The sequence below is a fragment of the Buteo buteo genome, chromosome 22 (genome assembly GCF_964188355.1).
Source record: "Buteo buteo chromosome 22, bButBut1.hap1.1, whole genome shotgun sequence".
In the NCBI taxonomy this organism is placed as follows: Eukaryota; Metazoa; Chordata; class Aves; order Accipitriformes; family Accipitridae; genus Buteo; species Buteo buteo.
In genome coordinates, this window is record NC_134192.1 from 4,024,846 (window position 1) to 4,048,824 (window position 23,979).

The following is a 23,979-nucleotide window of genomic DNA, read 5'->3' on the forward strand; positions in this document are numbered from 1 at the left end:
GTGACGTAATGAAGCTATTTATTCCTTATAGCAATAGGGGAATCTGTGACCACCCCTAGGGTCCTACCGAGGCCTCTCATTATGACAGATCTTTAGATTTTACAATTTGTATTGCTAACTGATCTATGGCCAGGTCCACAGGCAGACTCTATGCTGTAAATGTACAGAGTTAAATTGTATATATACACCAACATTCTCTGTAACAGCACAACTTCACCCACACTGGAGAACAGAGATACTACAATTTCTAAAACAATACATTTACACTGGCAATAAAAAGTATATAGTTTTTATCAGGCCCAAAAGCTTGCTGGGATTTCTTTACAGATTTCTCTCCATTAAAATACCCACTCAGGGATGATATAACATGGTACCAGACTGTGACCAAAAATACTGTAGCAAGCACCAACCTGTTTTGAAGACAGAGTAAGTAAAAAAATAATTCTCTTACAATTGGCCTTAAAAGCTATGGGTGAAGCATTAGCCCAAGCACAGAGAGCACCAAGGCTCTTACTGATTCCAGGGGGACCACGACCTCCTCCCAGGAATTCGCAGGCACCTTTTCAGGCATTACTCAACACCTCAGTGTAATGGTTGCTGGAAAGCAGATGGCCCCAGTAAGTGTTCAGTTACTAAGGCACAGAACCACATTGCCCTTAAGGAGCTTTCACTGAAAAGCTGAAGACAGCAGATGATCTATTTTGCCAGCTGACACTAGTCTGTGCTTAGGAGGAAAAGCTTTAGCAGATGTACTTTGCAGGCTGACACTAGTCTGTGCTTCAGAGGAACACCCTTTGCAGTTAAGATCTACCGGTGACCCAAAAGCCCCATCCACAGTTCACACTAGACGGGAAAGCACTGAATACCTGCAAAATCTGCTGGGACTGTGGACACTTACCTCTTGCCCTGTGGCGATGTCGATTGCTGTATAAACAGTTCCCGATGCCCTAGAAAAAAAACAGCAGCAAAGAAATGAGAAGCTGTTTAGTCCCTATGAGTGAAAGCAAGCCCAGATAGGAGATCTCTGCTGCCTGTAGTATTTATAAAACACCTTTGTTCATCCACTCCTTCAGCCAGCAGCGCACAGCGCAGCAGCCCACCAGCCCTCTGCCATGCAGGGTATCCAAGATAAAACTTATGTCCAACGTGAAGAAAAAGGGCTGGTGCAAATCTCAAATGTACATACTAAATTATTTTAGCTCAAAACTTAAGGGGGGGTGTATGTCTACAAAAACTGGAAAATAATGTATTTAATTCTTTTTCCATTTTCTCCAGTTTTGCTTTGCTGGTTTTTTTTTTAATCTTTTTTTTGGTGGGTGTGTGTGCACACGTGTGTGTTTTTTTTCCAGGGAATGTAACATACAGTCTAGTTGTGCCTTCTCAGACCTCTTATTTGAATCTATCTGCAAAATTCAGGCAACACCATGCAGTCATTCTGAGAACCCTGAATATATGTGACAGCCATTTGAGGAAAGGATCTAGACACAGCTTTCTCCAGCATGCAAGGAAACTATTCTCCAGCCATCCTGCGAGGTCACAGCTAGAGCAGGTTAAGGCATATATTGTTTCACACACAAATAGAGAACTACTCAAAACAGAGGATCCTTAGACAGCTTCTTTGTGTGTCAAGAGCCGTCAGCAGCTGTTAGGTGCACCAGAAACGTGAAGGACTCTTCATGCTGTGTTTTGCTTCTGTGGCAGACATAGGTTGCGTTGTAGAGCCACCAGGAATAAATGGCGTGTTCACCTGCAGACTAGACAGTGTGGGGTTTTGTTTGCCATCTGCCTCTCATTAAAAGAGGTTCTTCCCCTGTAACGATGTGAGGGGCCGGAAAGGCCACGATCAGAGGAAACCCCTTTGGGTTTAAAAGCAACTGCGGGCTTGTAAACCCTAATGGGGCTTCCTTCTGAGCTAAACCACAAGTTTACACTGCCATCATTTAAGAAGCCCACGTCTGCATGGGCAGTGAGGCAAGGGAGAGCCAGGGTGGGAATTCTGAGGAGTGGGAACACACATCCGGCAAGTGTCCCAGTGACTGAAAATGCCAAAATCAGTTTGCTCATTTTTATATGATCCCCCGGCTTGTTTGTTTACCTGCAGGCTGAAATATTTCTGAAGCATTTTAATTCAACAGGCACCAGAGACTGTATGTCTGTGTTGAGAACAATGTTCTCATTGGGCACGCTACGTATTCTTTTAATATAAATGCAAATGCATTTTCCTATGACTAATTGTCAAGATTAATCCGATTTGTTTTCATAAAAAGCCAACACCATTTATTCAGACTTGCTAACACTGTGCTCTACCTCCTGAGCAGAGTCCTGTCAGGGTTTATTTCAAACCAGCTATTTAAATTAGGATGCTTTTGGTATGCTCCAGGCCATCTGTGAGGAGTTTAGATAAAGGTGAGTAATTTAAGTAAAGCTGTGAATTAATTGCAAGGGTTCTGCAATTCTGCATTACAAACTTTTACTTCTAAGCAACTATAATTTCTGATCTGTATCTAACTTTTAAATGCTTCTGTAATATCTTGGGTTTAATGCAGTTAGGCAAGTACCAGAGCCCACAATTAGATCTGTGTCACTGTGATGCAGTGCAGTACAAGTTAAAAAAACCAACCTGAACCCAGGCTGCTCATGGCTCCATACTAATTTGTCTTCCTAGGAAGAGCTAACACTGCTTGAGCAAACACAGCCTCTTTATCAAGCACTAGTTAACTACGTTTCCTCCGGTGTCAGCAGCATTTGCAGTTCTCAAGTGGAGACGGATGACAAACCAGAGACTCAGCACTGAAGCTGACCTGTTCTTCAGCACAGGCCTGCTGACTACCGTTCACTGCAAAGTGGCTGTAAAACCATCACACTGTTTATTAACTTACCAGCTGTATGAAGCCATGAAGTGCTATGTGCTAGTTAAGTTGCTTTTCCTTATGTAAGAAGTTGCTCTCTACCTGCAGTTCTCTGAGCAGCCATGTCTCTTGCTGCCTTCCAGTGCTCTCATTAGCAGCTACTAAAAAACTACTCACTCCCAACACTACTAGTGCCTTTGGCATAACTGTACCCAACTCGCTGCAAAGGCGGGCAGCTCAGGAACTGGCACCTGCATCACCTAAGCACATCAGCACCATCCGAGGCAGTGCATCTCAGCCCAGCCCTGCTGCAGACAGACACACTAACCCCAGCCATGCAGCAGTCCGGTTCCTCCTGATCATCCTGTTTGATTACCTTTGTGATGATTTTTTTCTTTAGGATCTTTCCCCATCACTGTAAATTGACCTGCGGCATTACAGTCATGAGCTGGTTACGGCAGCACACTCACTCCTCTGTAAGAAGGGCATGCAATCTTCAGGCTGTACTAAAAGCTGGAGGAAATCAATTTAGATACCCTTTTAGGCCAGATACTAGCCACTTGTCTTTCCACCAGTTGTTGAGGCACCTTTGTACAAGCTCAATCCTAGGACTGTCAAAATAAAAGATTGTGAGGGTGATGGTCATATTCTCACGGTGACAGCAATAATCTGCTTCACACACATGTTTATTCTGACTCTCACTTCTTCAGCTGACACTTATCTTTTGAGAGACTGGCACAGCTCTAAGTGTCCACTGACATTTTACAAATGACAGTAAGAACCAAAGCTTCGGGTAGAAAGCAAGCCGGAATCTGAGAAAGGGTTTTTATACAATGAGTGGAGCAGAAACACCTTCCCACAAGTGCCCTACCAAACAAGATATATCTACAATAAAGCCTGCCAGGGAAAGAGCATGAGTGTGTCTGGCTTTCTGCAGTATGTATCAGTCCCAGGTCAGCAACATGCTACCCCGAGTTCAAACCTCACAGTTAAGGCAGGAAAATATCTCCTGATGTCAGTAAACAGCTTCTGTCATACACTGACAGCAGTGTGATCCTGGTGTTACACAAATGGCACTAGTCCTCCTGGAATGACAACACAACCAAGGAAACTTTGACCGAGCAGGGAGTCTGTCCATATTTAAAATGCAAGTCAGATACCTAATTTTGATGTGATTTCTTTTGTTCTTGCCTTCTCACATAGGAAATATTTCAAATCAATCCTATTTGCAGTAAGCAAAATTGGGTTTCAAAAGGGAATGGCTTGGTTGATTATTTTCAGTAAATGCCTAAAACCTGCAGGATCCACTAGTGGTCTGCCATCAGGCAGATAATCATTTTCTCATCAAGTACTTTGTGCATCAACACTGTGTTTATTACTGAATTTCTGGTTTTTACTACCTCTGCTAGAAAAGAGAACTTATTATTTAAGCTCTGGTTTCAGTTTCTAAACTATGTGGTTATAATCCTGATCACCGAATATGTTTTTAAGCAAAATATTTGGAAGAAATGTTACTGAGAACTGTTATTTATCTGACAACTATCAGGTGGTAAGTTGCTCTTTTAGGCAATAAAGTTTTTTCTCCTTTCTTTAGCGTGGCCATATTATTTTGAGACATACAAAAATGATTTCTCCTAATAAGCAAACAGGTGCCACACACTTGAGGGATGGTAGATCTTCCCGGTACTGCTCCTTGCCAGCATCAAGTTGTCTTTGATGATACCTTCTGACCACAGTTATAAATTCTGATCAGCACCGAGAGACAGGAGAATCTAAACCCAGTGTCTGAACATGTTTGGAGCTTGCCTGACTTCACGCTTGATACTACACCAGCAAAATGCCTGGCCTATGTTTTTGTAACTGTGATTGGACTTACCCTTGGCCAATTTTTTCAAATCGAGTGTACTTCTTCTTAGGATCTCCCACGCTCACAATGCTCCCTGAAAGAAACAAAATTAAAGATGCTCACTTAAAAATGGAGATACCACCTTCCAGCAGATCAGAAATACTGCCCCACTGTCTGGGGCTGTGAGCCATTTGTAGTCAGCTGGATAACACCACCACCACCACCACCAATAGAGGCAGCTCCGCAGCACAGATGGCCTCCACAAAGACTGATTTTCTACAGTCCTTTGGAGAGTTACCTTGACAGGAAACTAAGAACATGGAAAAACATTCACAGGAGACAGGTATCAGAAAAGAACAAGTACCAATTCAAGTGTTTGTTGTCTATAAACATTAATGAGAGCTGGAACAACACAGCCTTTACTTTCTTAGGAATTAATACTCTGCATAATTCAACAGAAGGTTTAATACTTCCAAAAATTAAATGCACCTTGGGTTCTGGAATCAATTTTTATGAACAGGTGCCATTTTCAGAACAGGAAGAATATTGCAAAGTGTTTCCAGGAGGGGATCTTCTCAACCTTTCAGCAGTTTGCCAAAAGAACGCCTTTATGTTTTTAAAGAACAGCATCTCATGTTATAATCAATAATTATGGGGCTTTAAGAACTATGACCTTCATCATTTATTACCAGGCTACATTCTGAAGAAGACCTTGCTTGTTTGCCATTTTAAGAACCACACTGCTTCTCTTCAGCCTGACTCAGAGCAGTAAGTAGCATTTGACTCGCACGCTCAACACTGCCCACATGCTGGTCTTCACAAATAAGCACAGCCGTGATGGATAACAAGAACAGCAGCGTTCCTCAGGTGCTAGTGTTACACAGGCAGCTGCACAAATGAGATGCCGATAATTTCATGAGTACAGGTGATGCGATTCAGAAGCCAGGCAGAAAGATGGGGTGCTGCCGCCTCCCGGCAGCTCTGCGCTGCAGCAGAACTGCGGGAAGGCAGGGCCAGCCTGTCCGGCACAGGGCCTGGGACAGTCTGGGTCCAGCAGCCATTGTGGAGCTCATGTCCCACTGAAAGCTAAAATTAAAGCATGCACCGCTCTACGGCTGTTTGCCCACTCGGAGGTGTAGGCAGGCTGAGCGGGGAGGAAAGAAAGAAGTAATTAGAATACTGTATTTGTGTTGAATGAAAGAGCCAAAATCTGATAAACAAATCTGAAGGAATAATTAAAAAAACAACATTGTTTTTTTCTGGTCTGGTAGTTTCCTCGATAAAATACAAACAATGAAGCCTAAGGTGATCACTCAATGCAAATGACTTCTAAAGATTTAACTTGGAACCTACATCACTGAAATACTGTAAGAAGCTTAGTTCAGGAGGAAAGACTTCCAACGTTTCGCAGCATATTTTGTTTGACTGATCTGGCAATATTCCTGTATCACAAATACAAACACATACTTGTTTGTTCACCTGTGCATCCAAAACAAAACTAGATGATGCACCATTCACTGTAAGTAGTAACAAACACCTCTCTCCCCTATCCAGGCCATTTCTCTGGAACAGAGGGCTTTAGCATCCAAATGGGACTGGATGCCTAGGCAGGAATCCTGCCTGCCAGCATGGCAAGAAGACGGCGCATCAACACCATCTGGTATGCTCCCTGCTAGAACAGTTTTGCTGCCCTTGGCAAGATCACTAATGAGAGCTGCAGGAGCAGAGGTTTTCTTTGCGCCACGGTACTCGCTCCCCTCACCCAGCACTTAAGGAACGCCAGCCAGTGCCCGCTGCTAATGGCAGTGGGAGCGCCTGCCTGCTGGCTGAGGATGCCGACGCAGTCTCAAGGAGCCTGAAGTGGTCCTGCCCTGCTGTGCCAGCCTGCAAGAGTCAGAGTAACTGGATTGTCTGGAGTCCAAGCCAAGGACGTAACGCTTTCAGGACCTGGTTAACATTTTGTAGTTTCATCTCACTGAAATGTATAACCCAAGACGAAACTTTCATTCTGCTTCTCTATAGTGCGTCTCCACTACAAAATAACTCTTCAGTCAAGAAGAATATGACCAGAGGACTCTGGGACTCCCTTTTAACTGACTGGAAGAAGGGATGTGAGATGAGAAAGCAAACCCTCCTGCTCACACTGCTGAGCTTAACCATCCCCCAGACAGGGATCCCCATGAGACTCTGCAGTACTAAACCAAACACCGCTGTAATCCTGTGCTGGGCTGGACAACAGGAAAAACAGTGTTGTCGGTGTCTGGCCAGGTGCTATTTTCAGCTAGTTAATGGCACTGTGTATCTATCAAAACAGGTATCAGAAGTTCATGGAAGTTCACGTTAGAAAAGAATAAAGAAAAAGACTGCAGAACAAATATTTTGAAAAAGAATTTTACAAATCTGCCACTGATTTTGCAGTTCAGATTTCTGGAGTTTATCCTCAAAACTTGAGTAGCTGCTTTCACAAGTTAGTTGTCTGTGGCTGGTTTCCTGTGCTTAAGCCAATGCACATCAAATATGACAGCACTAAAATCAACAAAGTGACTGGTACACGGCTCCAGTTCAGAGCAACACTCCCTACTCTGGACAAAAGATAAACATACCAGCTATTTTGATGTCTTTAAGCATTTTCCTTTATCAAGTCCTAAAATAAGTGGATAAGAAAGCAGAATTGGGCCACTTCTGTTTTATAATTACAGTGGAACATATTCATGATTTCATTACAGACAGAATTTTGTTTGATCTTATCTCAATATTACAGGCTTTACTTCCTAGTAAAAGTTGTAATGAAAGTGGCTCTAAAAAAACCCAAGTTATTTCAAGCAGAAAGGAATTATGAAAGCAATTTAAGATAAAAGAGGGCAGGGGACATCTTCCTAAAAGTAGCATAAAATCAATTGTGGGGGAAGTAGGCAAGGTGGAGAAGTCATACGAGTTAAAACAACCAACCACCACACATGATTAAATAATTAGCCCAGGACTATAACAAAAAAGCATCACCCCCATTTTCAGATAGCTTCATGAAAGCACAAAAAGATTTTCATTGTCCACATCACAATTTGCCCAAGGCAGACCTTCAGACCTTGCTCACTTGGTATCAAATTCTTACAAAACAAAAAGCATGAAAGCATGTAACATTTCCAAGATATAACCCACAATAACTCAAGGGCTCAGTCCTAATCTGGCATACACGGAAGCTTGAATAAACGATACGCATACTTACGTTCATGTATGCAGGGTACCTGCAGATCTCATGGTGGAAGTCTGCCTCAAACACTTAGCCTCAGTTGAAGAAGCTATAATTCCTCCCTTTATAAGCTGACGTACCTGCAGGTAACTATCTACTCTGGAATTTATTTCATTGTGCCCTCAGCTAAAGGTATCAAACTTATCCCTTGGATATTCCCTAATGGCACTGAGATTCAGTTCTTTATAGTCCTATCAACCTGCTAAGGGTGCAGAAAACTCTACACAAGCAGCTGAAATCTCAGAGCTGAGGAAGGCTTCAGCCTCTGCAGCCACACCAGCCCTCAGTGGAAGGGCAAGTACAACAAAAGGGTTGGTATAGCACAAGAACGAGCATTGACAACCACTGTGAAGAAGCCACAGCCAGACTGCATCCCTTTAGAAGCAGTTGCCCCCATTAAAGACAGCATGTTATTGGCTTTGAGATCAAACACAAGCAGATGTAGATCAATCCACTTTTTGACCTGAGAGTTAACGGTAGGCACAGAGTAAACTGGGCTATGTTATGAACCCAACAATTTATTATCTGAGAACATAGCACTGGCAGCTGTTACGTGCAAGAAGCAGATTAAATTGGTTGTACTGCAGAGTCATGCAGGGCTTGATGTGTTTTCCTAGAGTATGATCTGCGCAGGGGTTTGGGGCCAATGGCTAGGGTTCTAATAGTATTAACTGGCTGGGAATTAGCTATGACAAAGTGCCATGTATCTGAGGAATATACAGTGGATGTGCTGGAGGCTGGCTCCTGAGAAATGCTTGCAGTGCAGTTTTACCTGATCACACCACAGAGATATGTCTCTGATACATCTTTGTAAGCATAAAGCTAAGAAATAAAATAAGGATTGTTATTAAAGTATTTTTTTTTCTTTTGGGGCACATTGAAAACACCTCTTCCTCTCTGACGAAAACATAGAATTCTTATTAAAAAACCCTCTGATATATTAGTAGAAGTAGTAGTAGTAACAACAATCATAAAACCGACACCAATAAAGTATCCAGGGCAGGAGAGCTCCTTGAGGCTGGAGGAATCAGCTGTGCTGTAGCTGTCTACTGGTAAAAAAACCCCAAACAAACAAAAAACCTGCCAAAACCCAACAGATTTCTGCAAAGTATTTTGGCTCCAATGACTGGTGAGAAGTCAGGAGTCTGAAGAGAATTTAGAAACCCAAATTCAATTTGTCCATTAGCACACAGGAGTTCACTAGGTCATCAACTAGGTCATAGCCTTCTGCTCAACCAGAAACAATCCCTGCTTTTGCCGTTAGCGTAGAAGGAAGCCCAGGCAAATCCAACCCTGTCATAGCTGCCCTCAGAGGCAGAAGGAATACCCAGACTGCTCTCTTGCTTCCTCTAAGCACAATAACAGTTTGTGTAGGGAGTCGTAAGTGACTTTGTGACACTAAACTGAGGATGAACATTTGGTGCATATAATCCTGAGACATGCATAGAGTACACTGCTTTATCAGACAAGAAATACAGGATACATACTCAGTTTCTCTAGGATCTCCTCATCTGTCATCTTGGATTTTTTTCGCTGCCGGTCTGTGTTTCTGTACAAAGTGTTTGTGTTTGAGTTTTCAGGTTGGGGAGTGGTGGCTTCTTTAGCTGGTGCTGGTGCAGCGGCAGGTTCAATAACAGAGCGTGTGTAGATCTGTGACAAGAAATTATTTTGTGTCAGAAGCGTGGCTTGCAGAGATGCCCCTGAGATCATACTTCAAATGCAAACCCTTAGGAAGATGCTGTTTGCCACATCCAAAGCTCTTAACATGTCTGGGTTTGCTGTCCACTTTTCAAACTGAACGGGTGAAAATGAAAGGCTAGTTTTATACAAGTTCATGGCCAGTATAATGTCCAATTTTCATTGATTTTCTGAAAGATGACTGAAACAATGAATTTACTGTGTTGCAAGGATACAGAAATAGATCTGTCCAGGCCCCAGAACTTTGTTCCTTGATGCTCGTGTGTTTTCATGAGTAACAAAATGACTCCTTAGTTGGCACGTGTCTGAATAGAAGCAGGGAGCATTCCCCTCTTCTGATCATAACTGTTGAACTGACTTCCCATCGGTATTTCAAGCTTTAGGGAGTGGCCGTTAGGAACCGCATTCCAGTCATTCAGAGACCTACCTTCTCTTTATAACGCATAGCTGTGTAGGATTTTTCTCACCAAGCTTCAGTTGTGTGAAAGTTAAGGGTGTACTCTAAGCTGTTCATTTAGCTACTTAGTCTGTGGAGCGGGACAGGTACCTCCAGGGGACAGTTTCTCCTATGTATCCTGCAAGAGTGTGAACTGCGTCTGATGACCGCTCTCTCCACTGATGACAGAGAGCCTACAGAGATACTGTGGACAAAGTTGCTCATTTTTACACTGGCAGCATTAAAAGACAGAATGCTACCTCTTATCTGATACTAAGATAAATTCAGGATCCCTATCAGAATCACAGGAAACTCACGACTAAAAGTGAAAGTTCAAAACAGATTTTCCTGGTGTCAGTGGCTTGGATGAAGCACTGTGTCATGGCAGGACTCCAGCCCTCAGAGCCTTCATCCACGAATGGCACATGCTGTCTGATCAGAAACATGCAGCTCTGAGTTACATCAAATATAGTGCTAACCAAAGCTGGGACTTACTGATTTTGTATGTTCAGGCCGTGGTGCAATAACAGGTGGAGGTTCATTGTCATCTTCCTCTTCTTCATCATCTTCATCCTCTTCTTCAGAAACAGAGGGAGCTAGGGGGGGTTCTGATGCTGTTTTTGTGCTCTGTGGACAGACAGTAGCATGAGTGATAGTCACCATTTTGGTACTTGGGAGGTTTGATAATTACACACAACTTTAGTCTGCTTAAACATCAGAAACCAATCTAGACATGCCAATAGTCCTACAGGCCTCAGTTCTAAGTTACACACAGCACAATACAATTCAAAGGTTACAAATTACCATGCTGTTTGGTTAATTCATCTTGGTGTTTTTCATTTTTGCTAAAAACAACTAAATCATTCCCATACTTAGTCAAAGTCTAATTTCACAAAATGTAATGCTCGAATATATCACTAGAAATCACATCTAGTTGCTCGTTAATTGCTTTGGCATTGTGTCTACAGAAATGGTAACAGTTAATTAAGCTAACAGGTGTCTACTGGCTAGGTTAATTAACACACTTTGAAGTGCAAAGCCTTCGTTGTCTTGCTGGGAATTTGGTTTTGGAGAGAAAGGCTATTTGTTTCTTTACTATTTTACCCGTGGGGTAATCATATCACCTGTTTCCACAGTGCTGAATGTCCCTGTTTAGTAGCTCCTTTTTCAGCACCATCCTCCTCTTTACCTAATCATAAATTAACACACTGATCTTTCCTCTGTTTGCCCGTTTCTTACCGCAACAGTAACCCAGAGTGAATGCAGCCCTCTGCAGCAAGGTGCATCCTGCCTGACCTGCCCGGGGCTGCCCGGCAGCCATCCCAACTGCTCACCCCGGCTCCCGTTACTGGCAGCGGAGAATAAAAGCCACTGCCAGGGTGCAGTCGACCTTCAGGCAGGCTCCAAATATGGGACAGGCAAGGGAAGTCTGCCTGATCAGTTGTCTACAAGTAAACTGAAGCCTACAGTGCAGATATTTAAAGTTAGGTGAGTTGAACACCACCCCCCAGTCCCAGCTGCTACTCAGAGGCAGGGGGTTATATCACATTGTCACAAAAAACTAAAAAGGTGCCTTGTTAAGTGCTTACCAACTGCTTTCAAGCTGCCTACAGCAGGCCACTTAGAGAACTGAAGCAAATCAAAGGCACTATTCTACATATTCACAGCTCATTTGCGTTATCTTTAAAATGGCATCAATTTAGTCCAGTATAAATACCAGTAAGGGACGGCCCTAAGGAAACAGGGAGACCTAATTTTCACGTCTGTGTTTTACTGAAGAGATTACTGTATCACTGCCTTAAGTCACCTGTACTTGAACACACACAGAATATTGTATTTTCTGTGAGACTCAGTTCCATTACCCAACATTTAAAGGTAAACGGTGAAACAGGCTACTAATCTGGCTAAAGTAGGGAATGATACATCAGATGTTTTAACAACCAACTCTCTCAAGCAAGGGGTGCCCTAATGGGAAGGTGAATGTTACTTTGTCATACATTAGATCAGTGTGTATCTTTCTATGCATCATTAGCACTTTGCTTACATGGGGATAGAAGATGATTAAGGGAAAAATAAAGAAGGGAATAATTGCATTTCTGTTATGTCAAATTCTTGTAACTATTTTTTCCAATGGGCTCCATGCTTGGTCTGACAGCACTAAATTGTGCAGCTAGAACATATACAATGTCATATTATTTAATGCCAGACTCCCATTAAGGAGTGAAATGAAATTAAAGTAATTCCAATGACTGCTCGATCCTGTCAGAGAGTTGTTTTCCCTGTACTATAACATTCAACCAGCATCCTCTGAGTCGGTAACTTTTGAAAGCTGACATCTTGACTATCTCACCACTGTCTATGTCTGCTAGAACAAAATAACACAGCATCTGCCAATGTGTCCATACCCACTGGAAAAGCTATTTTAAAAGTGTGTTTTATTAAAGATAATGAAAGTGGCATCAACTGAAAATCTGAAGTGTGAATATTCAAAGATGATTTTCATTTCATTATACACATTCTCTGCTGTGTAATCACAAACCTGAAATTAAGTTGCTTAAGACTTGAAAATAAAGGCCAAATCCCCATTCAGTCATTTGCTATTTAATGCACTAACATTAACACTAATAAATCTGGTCAATATTAATGTGGATGTCATGACTACATCTCTGAGATTGCTATGGCAATCCAGTATTAATTAGAGTGGATGATTATTTAAAACTTTCTTTCAGTGGTTCCAGTGAGTTACATATCAATTACAACCTTATTTATATTCAGCTACATATCCAGCTGTACTAAGGATAAATCATAAAATTTAATAGAAATGGATTCTAAGTTGTTAAAACTAAATTAAAATGGGCTAATTAGACAGTACTGCATATTGTTGTGAATTATATATTCCACCATGGCTAAGAACAGCAAGCAATCTTCTGTCTGCAAAACCAGACTTTCATCTGTTTAAAAGTTCTTAAACAGAAAATTAGAAAACAGCCAGTGATCCCTTTTTTGCTGCTGCAAAGACACTAAAATGGACTTTCTTTCAGCCTACAAGGCTGGCACTCTATCACAAAAGGCAAAGCTCACAGCTTGCTCCACAATTCTTAAACGCTATGAAAGGAAAAGGTTACTTTCACACTCACCGAAGGATGGGCTTCTATATATCCATGGGCGCTTTTATCTGCAATGTGCAAGGCAAAATTAACCAGATGCTGCTATAAACCTGCCTGTTGTGGGGAATCCCACAGAATAAGTAAATCTAAATAGATAGGATTTTTCTTTCACAACATCCCTCCAGTAGCAACAGTTATTTTACATAGCAAGCAAGATAATAGGACAACATACTAGATTATTCTTTTTCTACAGTTTCTTTTGTCTATTTTTTGCCCTGTTTTGCCAGTAAATAAAATAAATAGAAACTTGGTCAAGAAAATGCAAATTGTTCTTTAACGGTCAATGCTTCTGTTCCACCCAAGAGCTAAAGCAGCTTTTTTTTTTTTTTTTTAAAATAAATTGCATGTATTGATTCTCTTTAGCTTGCTGAAAATGTTTCCCCATAAAAGCTTCACCAAATCCCCCTTAGCTGTGGCAGTTCTGTTCTGACATAGCACAGTAACAGCTCCTGAGTTCAGGAGCATACGCTAACTGTTTTGAATTTTGCATTTCATCACAAAAGTAATTGCTATTTTAGCAAACATTAAGTGTCAAGTTAGACAGTCAAATCTTTTAGTTATGGAATTTAGAAAAAAAGATGCTTTCCCTCAAAAGAAGAGAAGTGTTAGTAAATTCTGGAGATAACTGCACAGTTTTTAGAAGGACTTCTGAAAAGCTCTCCCAGTCTGCATTTTGGAAATTGTATCAGTTGAACCAGCAAATTGAGGAAATTACAGACTCCACTGCCACAGACTATCATGTGTAGGGAACTGAAGCACTGCAGGTTAAACTACAAATGCTGTCCACACCCTGTTGGATAGAGACACCCCCTTATTAGCTGAAGCTGTTGACACGAGCTTTACCAAACTAATGGTATCTTAATGGTATTTTTGTTTAAAAATCAATTCAGTTATTAAGGAATAGCAAAAGAACACACTGATACAAAAGCTAGATATGCTGCACCTAGTAAAAACCTCTGCTTCCTTGCTAGATGTGTCACCAGCCAGAGTTTGTCTAGCAAAAAAAGAATGTCCAAAGAAAAAAAAAAGCAAACTGCAGCACAGACTTGCTCTCTTATTTTTGCAACGCTACACTACAATTTTGCAGACTGTACATAACCAAGGGAAAAAATGACACCCCTGTCACAAAGGCTTTTGGATGGTAATGCCTAAATCATGAGGATCTTCCTGGAATGAATGACCATGCTGCAGAGATTTCCTTCTCATCCTCTGTGCAAATATTCCTTTTACATCACAATAGCAGCCATCCTAGGTTTGTTTGTGAATTTATGCAGAGCAACCTAATCTTCTCTAGAGCCAACACAAAAAAATCCTTGAAAATTCTCCTCTATCACAAAGTATCACAAAAAATCCTCATAGTCCATAACCTATTGCCCAAAGGATCCAAGAGTAACTCATAAAAGGCACAAAACAAGCATAGCCCATACCCCAATCTGAACACTGTGAAGAAACAAGGATGTGAAGAAACAAAAGGAAACATGACCTTTGGCCACTAATGCTTCTGACTAAAATTGGTAATGATTGTTCCATCTAGAATCTTATTTAGTTCTAAAAACAAGCGACAAAGTCACAGTTTCAATGGCATTTAGGGGACAAAAGGAGAAATAGAATTCATTCCAGGACTATTCCACAAAGTGGATTTATAAGGTTGCTTCTTGACCACTTGAATGTTGAATGTCGGTCTGACTCATTTTGGGGCCTGACACTCCCTTTTTCGCAGTGAGATGTCAGACTTACCTCCTGACGTAAAGCTCATATATTTCTGGTTGTTAACTGTTTCTTTGGAATCATAAAATTTGAGAACATCTAGAACAGCTTGTGGGTTCTTCTTCTGCTCCAGTTTTGTTATGTTGGAGGTCTGTAGAAGCCTGGCCCACTGCTCTGGAATGCCCTGTAGATGCCAAGTGGAAAGAATGCAGATTTAGAATATTTAACAGCCAACAGCCGCAGCCTCACAGATCTTTACCAAGATCCCATGCTACCTGTAAGATTACTTTCAGAAATTTTGATTGACACCTTACAATTAAAATTAGTAGCTTATACATTAGATGCAATCATTCTCTTCTCTATCAAAATATAGAGCTAAAACCAGGATCCAACTTCAAAAAGAAAAGAAAGTTATGACTGTGATAGGAAAAAAAGTGCATGAAACTCATCTTTAAATCAACTCTGCTCTTCCATGGAATAATGATTTAAGGATTAGCTTGTTTTCCTGGTGATTCAGTGCAGACATAACAAGACTATTCTATATTTGTGGACAACACAGTGTATTTTAGGAGCTTTACACTGGATTTTTAATGCTCAATAACGCAAACACATTTTGCTGAAACGATCACTGCTGTCTGATTAAAAGGTAAACCCCACCCTGATACAATAAATTTTCAGCATACCAGGGAACACTGCGGGGTTAAGAACATGCATTTAAATTCTCAAAATCATAACACTGAGTTGTACCACTACTGCTAATGATGTCTCTTTTTCGAGCTCCTGTAGCTCTGTAGGTTCTCTACTGTAAATATACAGAAACCAGGGACTCAGACAAAAGGCTGAGAGTGCCAAAGCCTTACATGAATTCTCGGACAGCTTACGAATGAGGGTGGCATTTGAAAATTGATCCAATTGCTGAAAGCCATAGCTCTGTATTGAAATTATATCGATGAAAAATTGCTTTAAATATCCAGTATAATTTCCTAAATTTGAAAGCCTGTAATTTTCCCCATTTGCTGCACAGCCAACATCTACCAGCGAATTGTAGGGCTTACTGAATGAAAAACTACACCTGAAGTACATTTAAACTCAGCCTTGGTGCCACCCCAACCTAGGTAAACACTTTAATATAGCTTCTTCCTAAGAAGTTCTCCACAAAACAATGTGTGACATGGGCCTCCAAAGTTTAGGATTAATGAAAAAAAAAGTGGGATAAGCCAAGCAACAAATCTACTGCACACACATCAACCTGCTGCTGCAGTGCTATGACATCTCAAAGAAGCATTTTGATGCAAGATTCTTTTGGGCCTGTGACGCACCTCTGGGAGCTTCCCTGTGCACATCTGTGAGCCATAGAGATCTGGCTGTAATGGACGTAAATAAAGAAAGAAAAGAAAGTTAAAACAGAATGTGGGACAACTTAGAAGGTGGTAGGAGGAAACCAATGGGCCAAAATGGGGAAGTCCCATCTAAAATGGGAGTTACAAGGTAGATACCAAATAGATTAGGTGGTGGACAGGCTACAGGAAGGGAGGCTTAGGAAAACAGAAAAATCACAACTGTTCCAAAGTTTGGAAGCATCATTCCCCCTCCTCTCTTTTTTAAACCAGTTCTTCTCTCCCTCAAAAATACATTACTGAGGATTAACGTCAAGTGACTGGAAAAATTACCTGCAATCTCTTTTTTTAGTTAAAAAAATAAAAATAATAGAGAAAGGACTGGGCTTTTGCTGTTTATCTGGTTTTGAAAGCCAGGTTAGCATTTTTGAATGGCTCTACACAAGTTTTTTGCAATGGTTCTCCAGCCCCAAGATCACAATTGGCCAGTGTGTGAGTCAACAAAGTGCAGTGGAGAAAGCAGCTGGTCAAGCTCAGATTTCACACTGGGAGGTTGTGTATTGTTGTAACGCAAATAATCTATGTGTGTCAGACTGAAAATGAGGACAATTCTAAAGAAATGCTTGATTAGATTAATAACGTGCAACTTCTTTGGATCTGTAGCCACAACTTTCTCCCACTTGCTAATGTCATAATCTTGAAACTTTAAAAGTTTGGTGGGTGACCACATTTTATTCTAGATTGGGGATCAGGAAACTGTTTCAAAAATGCATGCCTTACAAAACACACTCCCCAAAGCCCTGCAAACCACACTTCTTCCTCCATTCAGAAAATGCAACTGTTTCTTCAAAATAAATCAACATAAAGCTCTAGCAGCATGCTCCCGCCCAACAGTTTCCGACCAATTTTATTTTGAGCTTTAAAAGCCCTACTTCTCAGCAAATGTGGTTGCTCCAAGCACAGTGAAATGGAGATATAACATACGTTCATGAGCAACAACACAGCTTGGTGCTCAAGCCTGAAAGCCGAAACTCAGGAGCCCATGCAACTTTGATTTGAGATGCAACTAACAGCAATCAGGTAATGCAGCTGGGGGGTGACTGTTAGGCGTCAGAAAATGGCCCAATGCATTGCACATAACCAGTAGAGCAGACACTGTTGGCATGACAACTGTAATAATTCAAAACAAAAAACCCCATATATTTGCACATTTATTGGACATTCCCATGGCACTTCCAAACTTTTGAAAGAGACAGACAGTGTGATCACTAGACAGTGGGAGTATTTTTACATGATATGGCTGGTGGCAGTCCCTTCAGCAGGACATACTTACCACATGACCACCCAGCTGATACACAGGTTGTATCCAGGTTGGGACAAATCAAACATGCCTAATGTAATGTGTAACTTAATGCTTGCATCTGGGATTAATTGGGAGCTGATAGCTAGTTCTTAATGGTGCTTTGACTGACACTTTACTCCACTAAGGACTGCAGCGTTAAGTCCTGTGCTGGCAAGCTGCACGAGGGAAGTCACCTGTCCCTTGGGTTTGTTTTGAATAGGTTACAGCCTTCTCAAACTGCAGCACTGCACTTCGGTGCTTTAGGAACAAGTATTATTGTAGAAATATTATGTAATTATGAAACAGCAGCCATCTAATGTCCACTGTTTTGAAAGGGAAAAATATAATAAAAAGAAATTGAGCTACAGCAATGAAGCTGGACATGTTTAGCCATGTACAATCACTTTCTTCTATAAAAGGCCAGGACCTGTGCTGGTGGCATCTGGCATAAAAAAAAAATAATCTCAAAAATCTCTGATGCTAGAGACTGTTTTGACACACTGGATGATAATAATAACATTCAAACTGATCCAAAACATGATCTCTGAAGTACTGGTACAGAGTGCTTGTGCTTAGAACTGAAGTGTGTCAACCTCAACATCCCTCCTTTTTGTCCCAGCTGGCAGGGACGTGAAACTAACTGGGATCCTCACCACCAGTCAGTCTATGAGAGAATACGATTGTGACCCATCATGTTTGCATAGAGCCAGAAGAAAAAAGTCTGAAGCACAGGGTAGAAATAAAGGCAGAAGGCTGAAAGGAAGAACAAATATAGAATAAGAACAGCTGAACATCCAGTGGGGAAAGCAGTGAAACGAGGAAGGAAGGAAGGAAGGAAGAAAAGAAAAGATAGGCAGGAAGAAAGGATGCAAACACAAAAGGGAGAAAATAAAAGCAGAAAGTAACAGAATATATAATATGATACCAAGATAAAGAGAATGGCACTGAAGATTAACCTGACAATAAAATGGTTACAGGGAGAGACAGAGGAAAAAAAGAGGAAATCCAGGATAGATAGCAAGGAAAACACAATCTTAAAGGCTTTATGCTAAGTTTCTGATCAAAAATGACCACATCTGGGCTTTTTACATGAGCATTTAATCAAGCCCTAGGGTTTGGCACAGAATAAATTTTGAAGTAAGATTTTATAAGTGACATCTATTTTAAAAAGGCTAATTAACCAGTCCACATATTTTAAATGTAGCTGTATTTCCTAATTACTAAGGATAATTCAATTTCACTACTCCTTTGAAGACATGCTGTCATTAAATGTGTCTTTTTTTCTTCTATTATTATTACTATTGCTACTGCTACTGTAGCATACAGAAAGTTTCCAGCTTTCTGAAATGTTTTTGAGAAGCAAAAGTAGCAATCAAAGTAAAAAAAAGATGAAGAAATCACATTTAGGGCTCAAATTCTGAAAATTAATCATCCTTTGTCCAGGCAAATGATTTGTCCCATCCTGTTTGGTGTATGCAGCCAGTCAGCACTACCACACTTTACAATTTGACGCATGGTGATAACACAGTCTGACCACTTAGCTCACAGGGTACTACTGATGGTACAGAGAGTTGCTAATGTTTCCTCTCACCTCCACAGCTCAACCAAATGTAAGCTTACTGCCACCTTAGCTTTAAAGGATTAATGGTTTCAGCACCTAACCAGTAGTCTGAGAGAAAATACTTTGAAGCCCCCTGCACACTTCAAGGAGCTTCTATCAGACTCACTTTTCCCAACACTTCATACACTTTGTCGTGATGTAAGTAGAAAAAGCTGACTGCTATTTTATTAATACATAAAGGCTAGAAACATGTCTGATCACCTAGTCTATGGACATATTTTGAAGGATATTAAATTAAAACGAATGGACTTCCACAACGCTGCCACTTTCTGGGCGTCTCCAAGGGCTGTCTGCAGAGCAGCTGGACTTTACGCTTTGGGGCTGACTGTCTACAGCACAACATACGCTGTTCACATGTGTGTAGGTTTTTTTATGCTTTTCCAAAGACACTGAATAACCAACCCCTGTAGCAGCTTGTGGGACTGATAAAAGCACACACCTACGTTCTTCCTAGTTTTCATTTTCCACAGACACTCTGCTGACAATCCTTGGAGAAAAAAAAAGCAGCCTGAATCAGAAGTAAAACACTCCAGATCTTAAGCCCAACAAATAAAAGTCTCTTTCTTCACAGCCTGGCTGCTGTCATCTGACGTTTCTGGCAACAGGAGGTTATTTTACCATCAAGAAACTAGAAGCTCTGGTAAGCACACAATACAGCAGTTACTTACTGTGAATTCTCCAGTGACGGCATCAAATCCCACATGAATGGTGTGTTCAAAGTCTGAAGGAAGAGAGATCTCAGGACGTTCTTTCTCTTTCTTCTTGTTGGCTAGAGGCAAAACGTTAACACGCACTTATTTTCTGCACAGCTTTTCATTCAAAATTTTTCACAATCAGGTGTGCTCAAAATAGTAGTTTAAAAGTGGAAAACAAATCAATTAACATCCATCTTACTTGACAAATAGACCCAAGCTAATACACCACCAGCCTAACTGGCAACTCCTGTTTGGGAAGGTCTAGAAGGTCTTATTTCATTTTGTTTTTCTTCCAGTCAGTGTCACAGCTGCCAAAGCAAGCTGTTCATGAAGTAGCCTTCTTAGGCTACCTCTAACGAGTATGATTTCTATTATCATATTGTTCTTTTTTTCCTCAAGTTCTCATGTCTAGCAACTAACTCCTGTTTGACTTTGCTCTGTCGGTTCCTGCAGAAGTAAAGCACCCAGGACATGCATGTCCGTGCCTGTTTGCATGTATGTCTTTTCTCCAACACGCTTTGAACCTGTTGTCAAACTCAGCCAAATCAGAGGAGAGGTTTCTTAAGATAACCAGGTTCCTTCAAGTTCTATGAAAACAGGCAGCTCAGGAGAAGACCAAGATCCTGCTCCTGCCTCCTCTCTGAGTAAAAGGCTGAAGCAGCAGCTCTGTATTAGAAACCACAGAATCTGCACAGCAACAAGATCCTATAAATGCTATTGGAAAAGCTTTGTTTGAGCTCTCAATTAACTAAGACATAACGATAAAACCCAGGCTTTATTAGTCTCCAGGAATTCCTTGTTTTTAAATCACTCCACGAGTATTCACCGAGCGTGGAGTATCTTATTGAAGGAGATAAACTTGAAAGTCAGTCAATCTGCATGTGTTTCTCATCTTCCTCCTATTTTAACACCTTTAGAAATTAACATGCCTTGTGGTCATCCATCTCCTGTGCTTTTTACTATTGACAAATCTCACTTCAGCCCAGTTTTATTGACCCTGAAAAAGAATGAGTGGAATAAAGGCTGAGAGAAGCTGCGTTCATTCTGATGCATCAAGAATCCATGTTCAACAGAGATTTCTCTGAAAAATAGTGACAATAATGCCAGTTCTGGACAACTCCCAAACGCCCAAATAAACATTGCACAAACCCACGTTCAAACATCTATCCTGCTGGCAGGTACCTGAAATATTTGGCTTCCCTGGAGAACCAGCGTGCTCCAAGACTAACTACCACATGGTTGAATAATACAATACAGAGCTATCTGCAGGATCTTCTTTAGTGCCAGTGGTATATCTGTAACAGCCGAGAGGGGAACTGCCATTCTACCAAATAAATTTGTCATTTCAGCAGAAAAATTACATGCTAATGATTGGAACAGAACAAATATTACAGCGCCCACTTGCAGTATGTGAGAGTTATTAACACAAACTCATGAAATAAGACACATGTAAAGTGCTCATGTAGAATGCAAAAAAGTCCCATCATCTCACATCTTTAAAGAAAGCACTCTGTACCCCAGGATCCCACCTTTCCTCTGCTGCCCCTCTTACCAGTTTAATCTGTGTCTGGTTTACACACCCTCATCGTGGTCCTGAGCAGGCTTGCTCTATAGATCTGATATGACATGACTTCATGCTAACAGTTGTGAGAAACCCAGAGATATACAAGAGGCTTATACTGTGCCTATCACAATGGGACTCTATATCAGGATCTCTAAAGGCCAGTGTATCACCATTTATTAATGATAATATGAAAATGAATACACATGCCATAGTTACACATCAGCAGGAGAGAAAGGAGCAGTTGTTCAGGTCCTGTCTTTGCCTTCCATATTCTCTCAGTGCAGCGCCAGTGACAGCCATGCTATGCAACATCAAAAACAGCAGGATGAAGACACTTTTGTGTGTGTCTTATTTCACAAGCAAGTGTCCCCTTCTACCAATATCAACCAGGATGGAGCTTTGCTAAAACTATTTTCTGGCACATCAGCCTTCTAACATAAAGCACTACTATGCTCATGAAGTTTTAATTAACATTTTCCTTCAGTGTTTTGGTATTATTTTTGCCAGCTTCCGAAGTTTACCTACAGGTCTCATCCAAAGGCTGAACTCACTATGTATCAGCACCCCTCCCAGCCTGGGTCTGTCTTTGCTTATAGACAGTAGCTCCATGAGGCCTCTCTTTGCACATCTTTCTTATTCTACCTTACAGCCTCCTTTAGTTGGAAGATGCTCTGCTCTTCATAATTATAGTCTAGACTATTTTGGATGTTTCTAATACTTTCTCTGCATTGTTTCATTTATCCTCATTAAATAATTAACTGTTACCTTTTGTCTGTATCGTACACCCCTACACAATGTGAACTGATGATTTATTTTCACTTAGCATTCAGTGAAGTTGGCAGCAATATATCAAATACAAATGCAAAGGCTTTTGCCCTTCTTTTATCTCTTAGAGGATGTTGTTTAATTTTCAGGATAGATGTTGCCAGTTACAAGATGTCATCTCTGTTCAGCATATATAACTTTCTATTGTAGAAAACAAAACTGGCTTCTCCTACCTCATCATTTGCAAGCAAATGCAGTGAAAACTAGATTTAAAGGATCATCAAATTCAGTTCAAAGCAAAAGTCAGACATAGAAGCGAAATAAGGCATTACAGAAAATGTTCCATCAAAAGCAGCATTTGTCCATTCTAGGCCTCTCCTGCCAGGGGACAAGCGTTCCAGCTCATTCGCCAAGATTTGGCTCATCTGCTTCATGGACGTCTGCCTACAAGACTGTGGATATAACACCTATGGTCCAAATGCTGATAAACAATAAATATGGAATTAAACATCTCCTTGCAACACCCTCACACCTCTCCAGTCTAAAAATTTTGACATTCTGTGCCCTGCAACTCAAATTATTTCTATTTTACATAAGCTGGCAAAATGATACAAAAAGGCATGACTTCTTTAAAGCAATGACTAACTGGATTCAAGGGGTTTATATTGGACATTCCTATTTTATTTTCTTATAAATGCCCTTCACAATACACTCCTGATGCACAGCGGTTAGCGATGAGGGCCACCCACACCACCTCAGTGACTATCACAGATTAAAAGAGAACAAGGAAAGAGTGTTCTGTCTTTCACAGTCTGCATCATCCTCACCATTATTATGTTAAAAGAGCAGTTGTTTGGGAGAAAAATGTGACTCAGCTAAGCTGCAGCTTTTCTCCAGAGAGTGAGGAAGGGTTTGACCTCACGCTTAATGCCCTCCTGTTTGCTCCCCTCCTCTTTATCTCATTCTGTTCTTTCCTCCATCCCCTCTCCCTTCCCCTGTCACTCATGCTGTCCTCCCATCCTCCTTCCTGCTCCCCTCCTCCTGTCCTACCCCAGCAGCCTTGTCCTTTTCTTTCTCCTCCATTAATCTTAACTCCACTGGGTGTTTCTCATTCCCTCTTTTCTTGTTTTTCTGTACAGGAGGCAACCAGATGACTAAAGGTCAGACTCTGCTCCTGTCTGCAGCTAAGTGCAAAGCAGCTTCAATGGAAGTGATATTATTCAACCAGTAATCTTAACGCAGACGTACCTCTTCAGCTGAAAGGGGCATCTGAGCTGTGGTGGGCCTGCTCCCCTCATTTCTTTAGGTTGAATGCTCTACAGCACCTTCATAGAGCCAGCAGTTCACACACAGTATTCATTTATTTCATAGCACAGCAATTACAGGTGGTTTAATGAAAGACAAACACGGCTGTATCAAACAACTGGAAGAACGCAAGTCATTTCTTTCTGCTCTCAGTTCTCCTGAGGTAACAGCACTCTGCTGAAAGGAAACACTCATGCTATGAACTCCACTGTGGCTCCCATCACCATCACGACCCCCAAGGAAGGAAGGCTGACTTCACAGCTTCAGCACGGGCTATGGGGGAACAGGTTCAGCTCCTGGTTCCACACAGATTGCCCATGTAACACCAGAAACGTATTTCAGTTGTCTGCCTTGGCTTGCTGACCCCAGGAAACCGGGCACCTTACCCCAGAGACAGGGG

General features: G+C 41.3%; 1 protein-coding gene across 5 annotated transcripts in view; it reads right to left on the reverse strand.

Moving 5' to 3' along the window:
* Positions 1-23,979, reverse strand: part of PAK3 (p21 (RAC1) activated kinase 3) — an 80,911-nt gene that overhangs the window by 11,270 nt on the left and 45,662 nt on the right. For 2 of the 5 annotated variants that reach the window (XM_075053894.1, XM_075053896.1), the window contains exons 3-11: positions 19,919-20,019; positions 16,270-16,314; positions 14,981-15,134; positions 13,214-13,251; positions 10,572-10,703; positions 9,430-9,592; positions 4,726-4,789; positions 3,386-3,460; positions 899-947 (exon numbers count right to left, since the gene is read on the reverse strand). In XM_075053894.1, coding sequence (XP_074909995.1) covers positions 899-947; positions 3,386-3,460; positions 4,726-4,789; positions 9,430-9,592; positions 10,572-10,703; positions 13,214-13,251; positions 14,981-15,134; positions 16,270-16,314; positions 19,919-20,019 — 821 coding nt within the window. The remainder of the gene's footprint in view (positions 1-898; positions 948-3,385; positions 3,461-4,725; positions 4,790-9,429; positions 9,593-10,571; positions 10,704-13,213; positions 13,252-14,980; positions 15,135-16,269; positions 16,315-19,918; positions 20,020-23,979) is intronic. The other 3 variants (XM_075053897.1, XM_075053898.1, XM_075053899.1) reach the window with 3 other exon arrangements.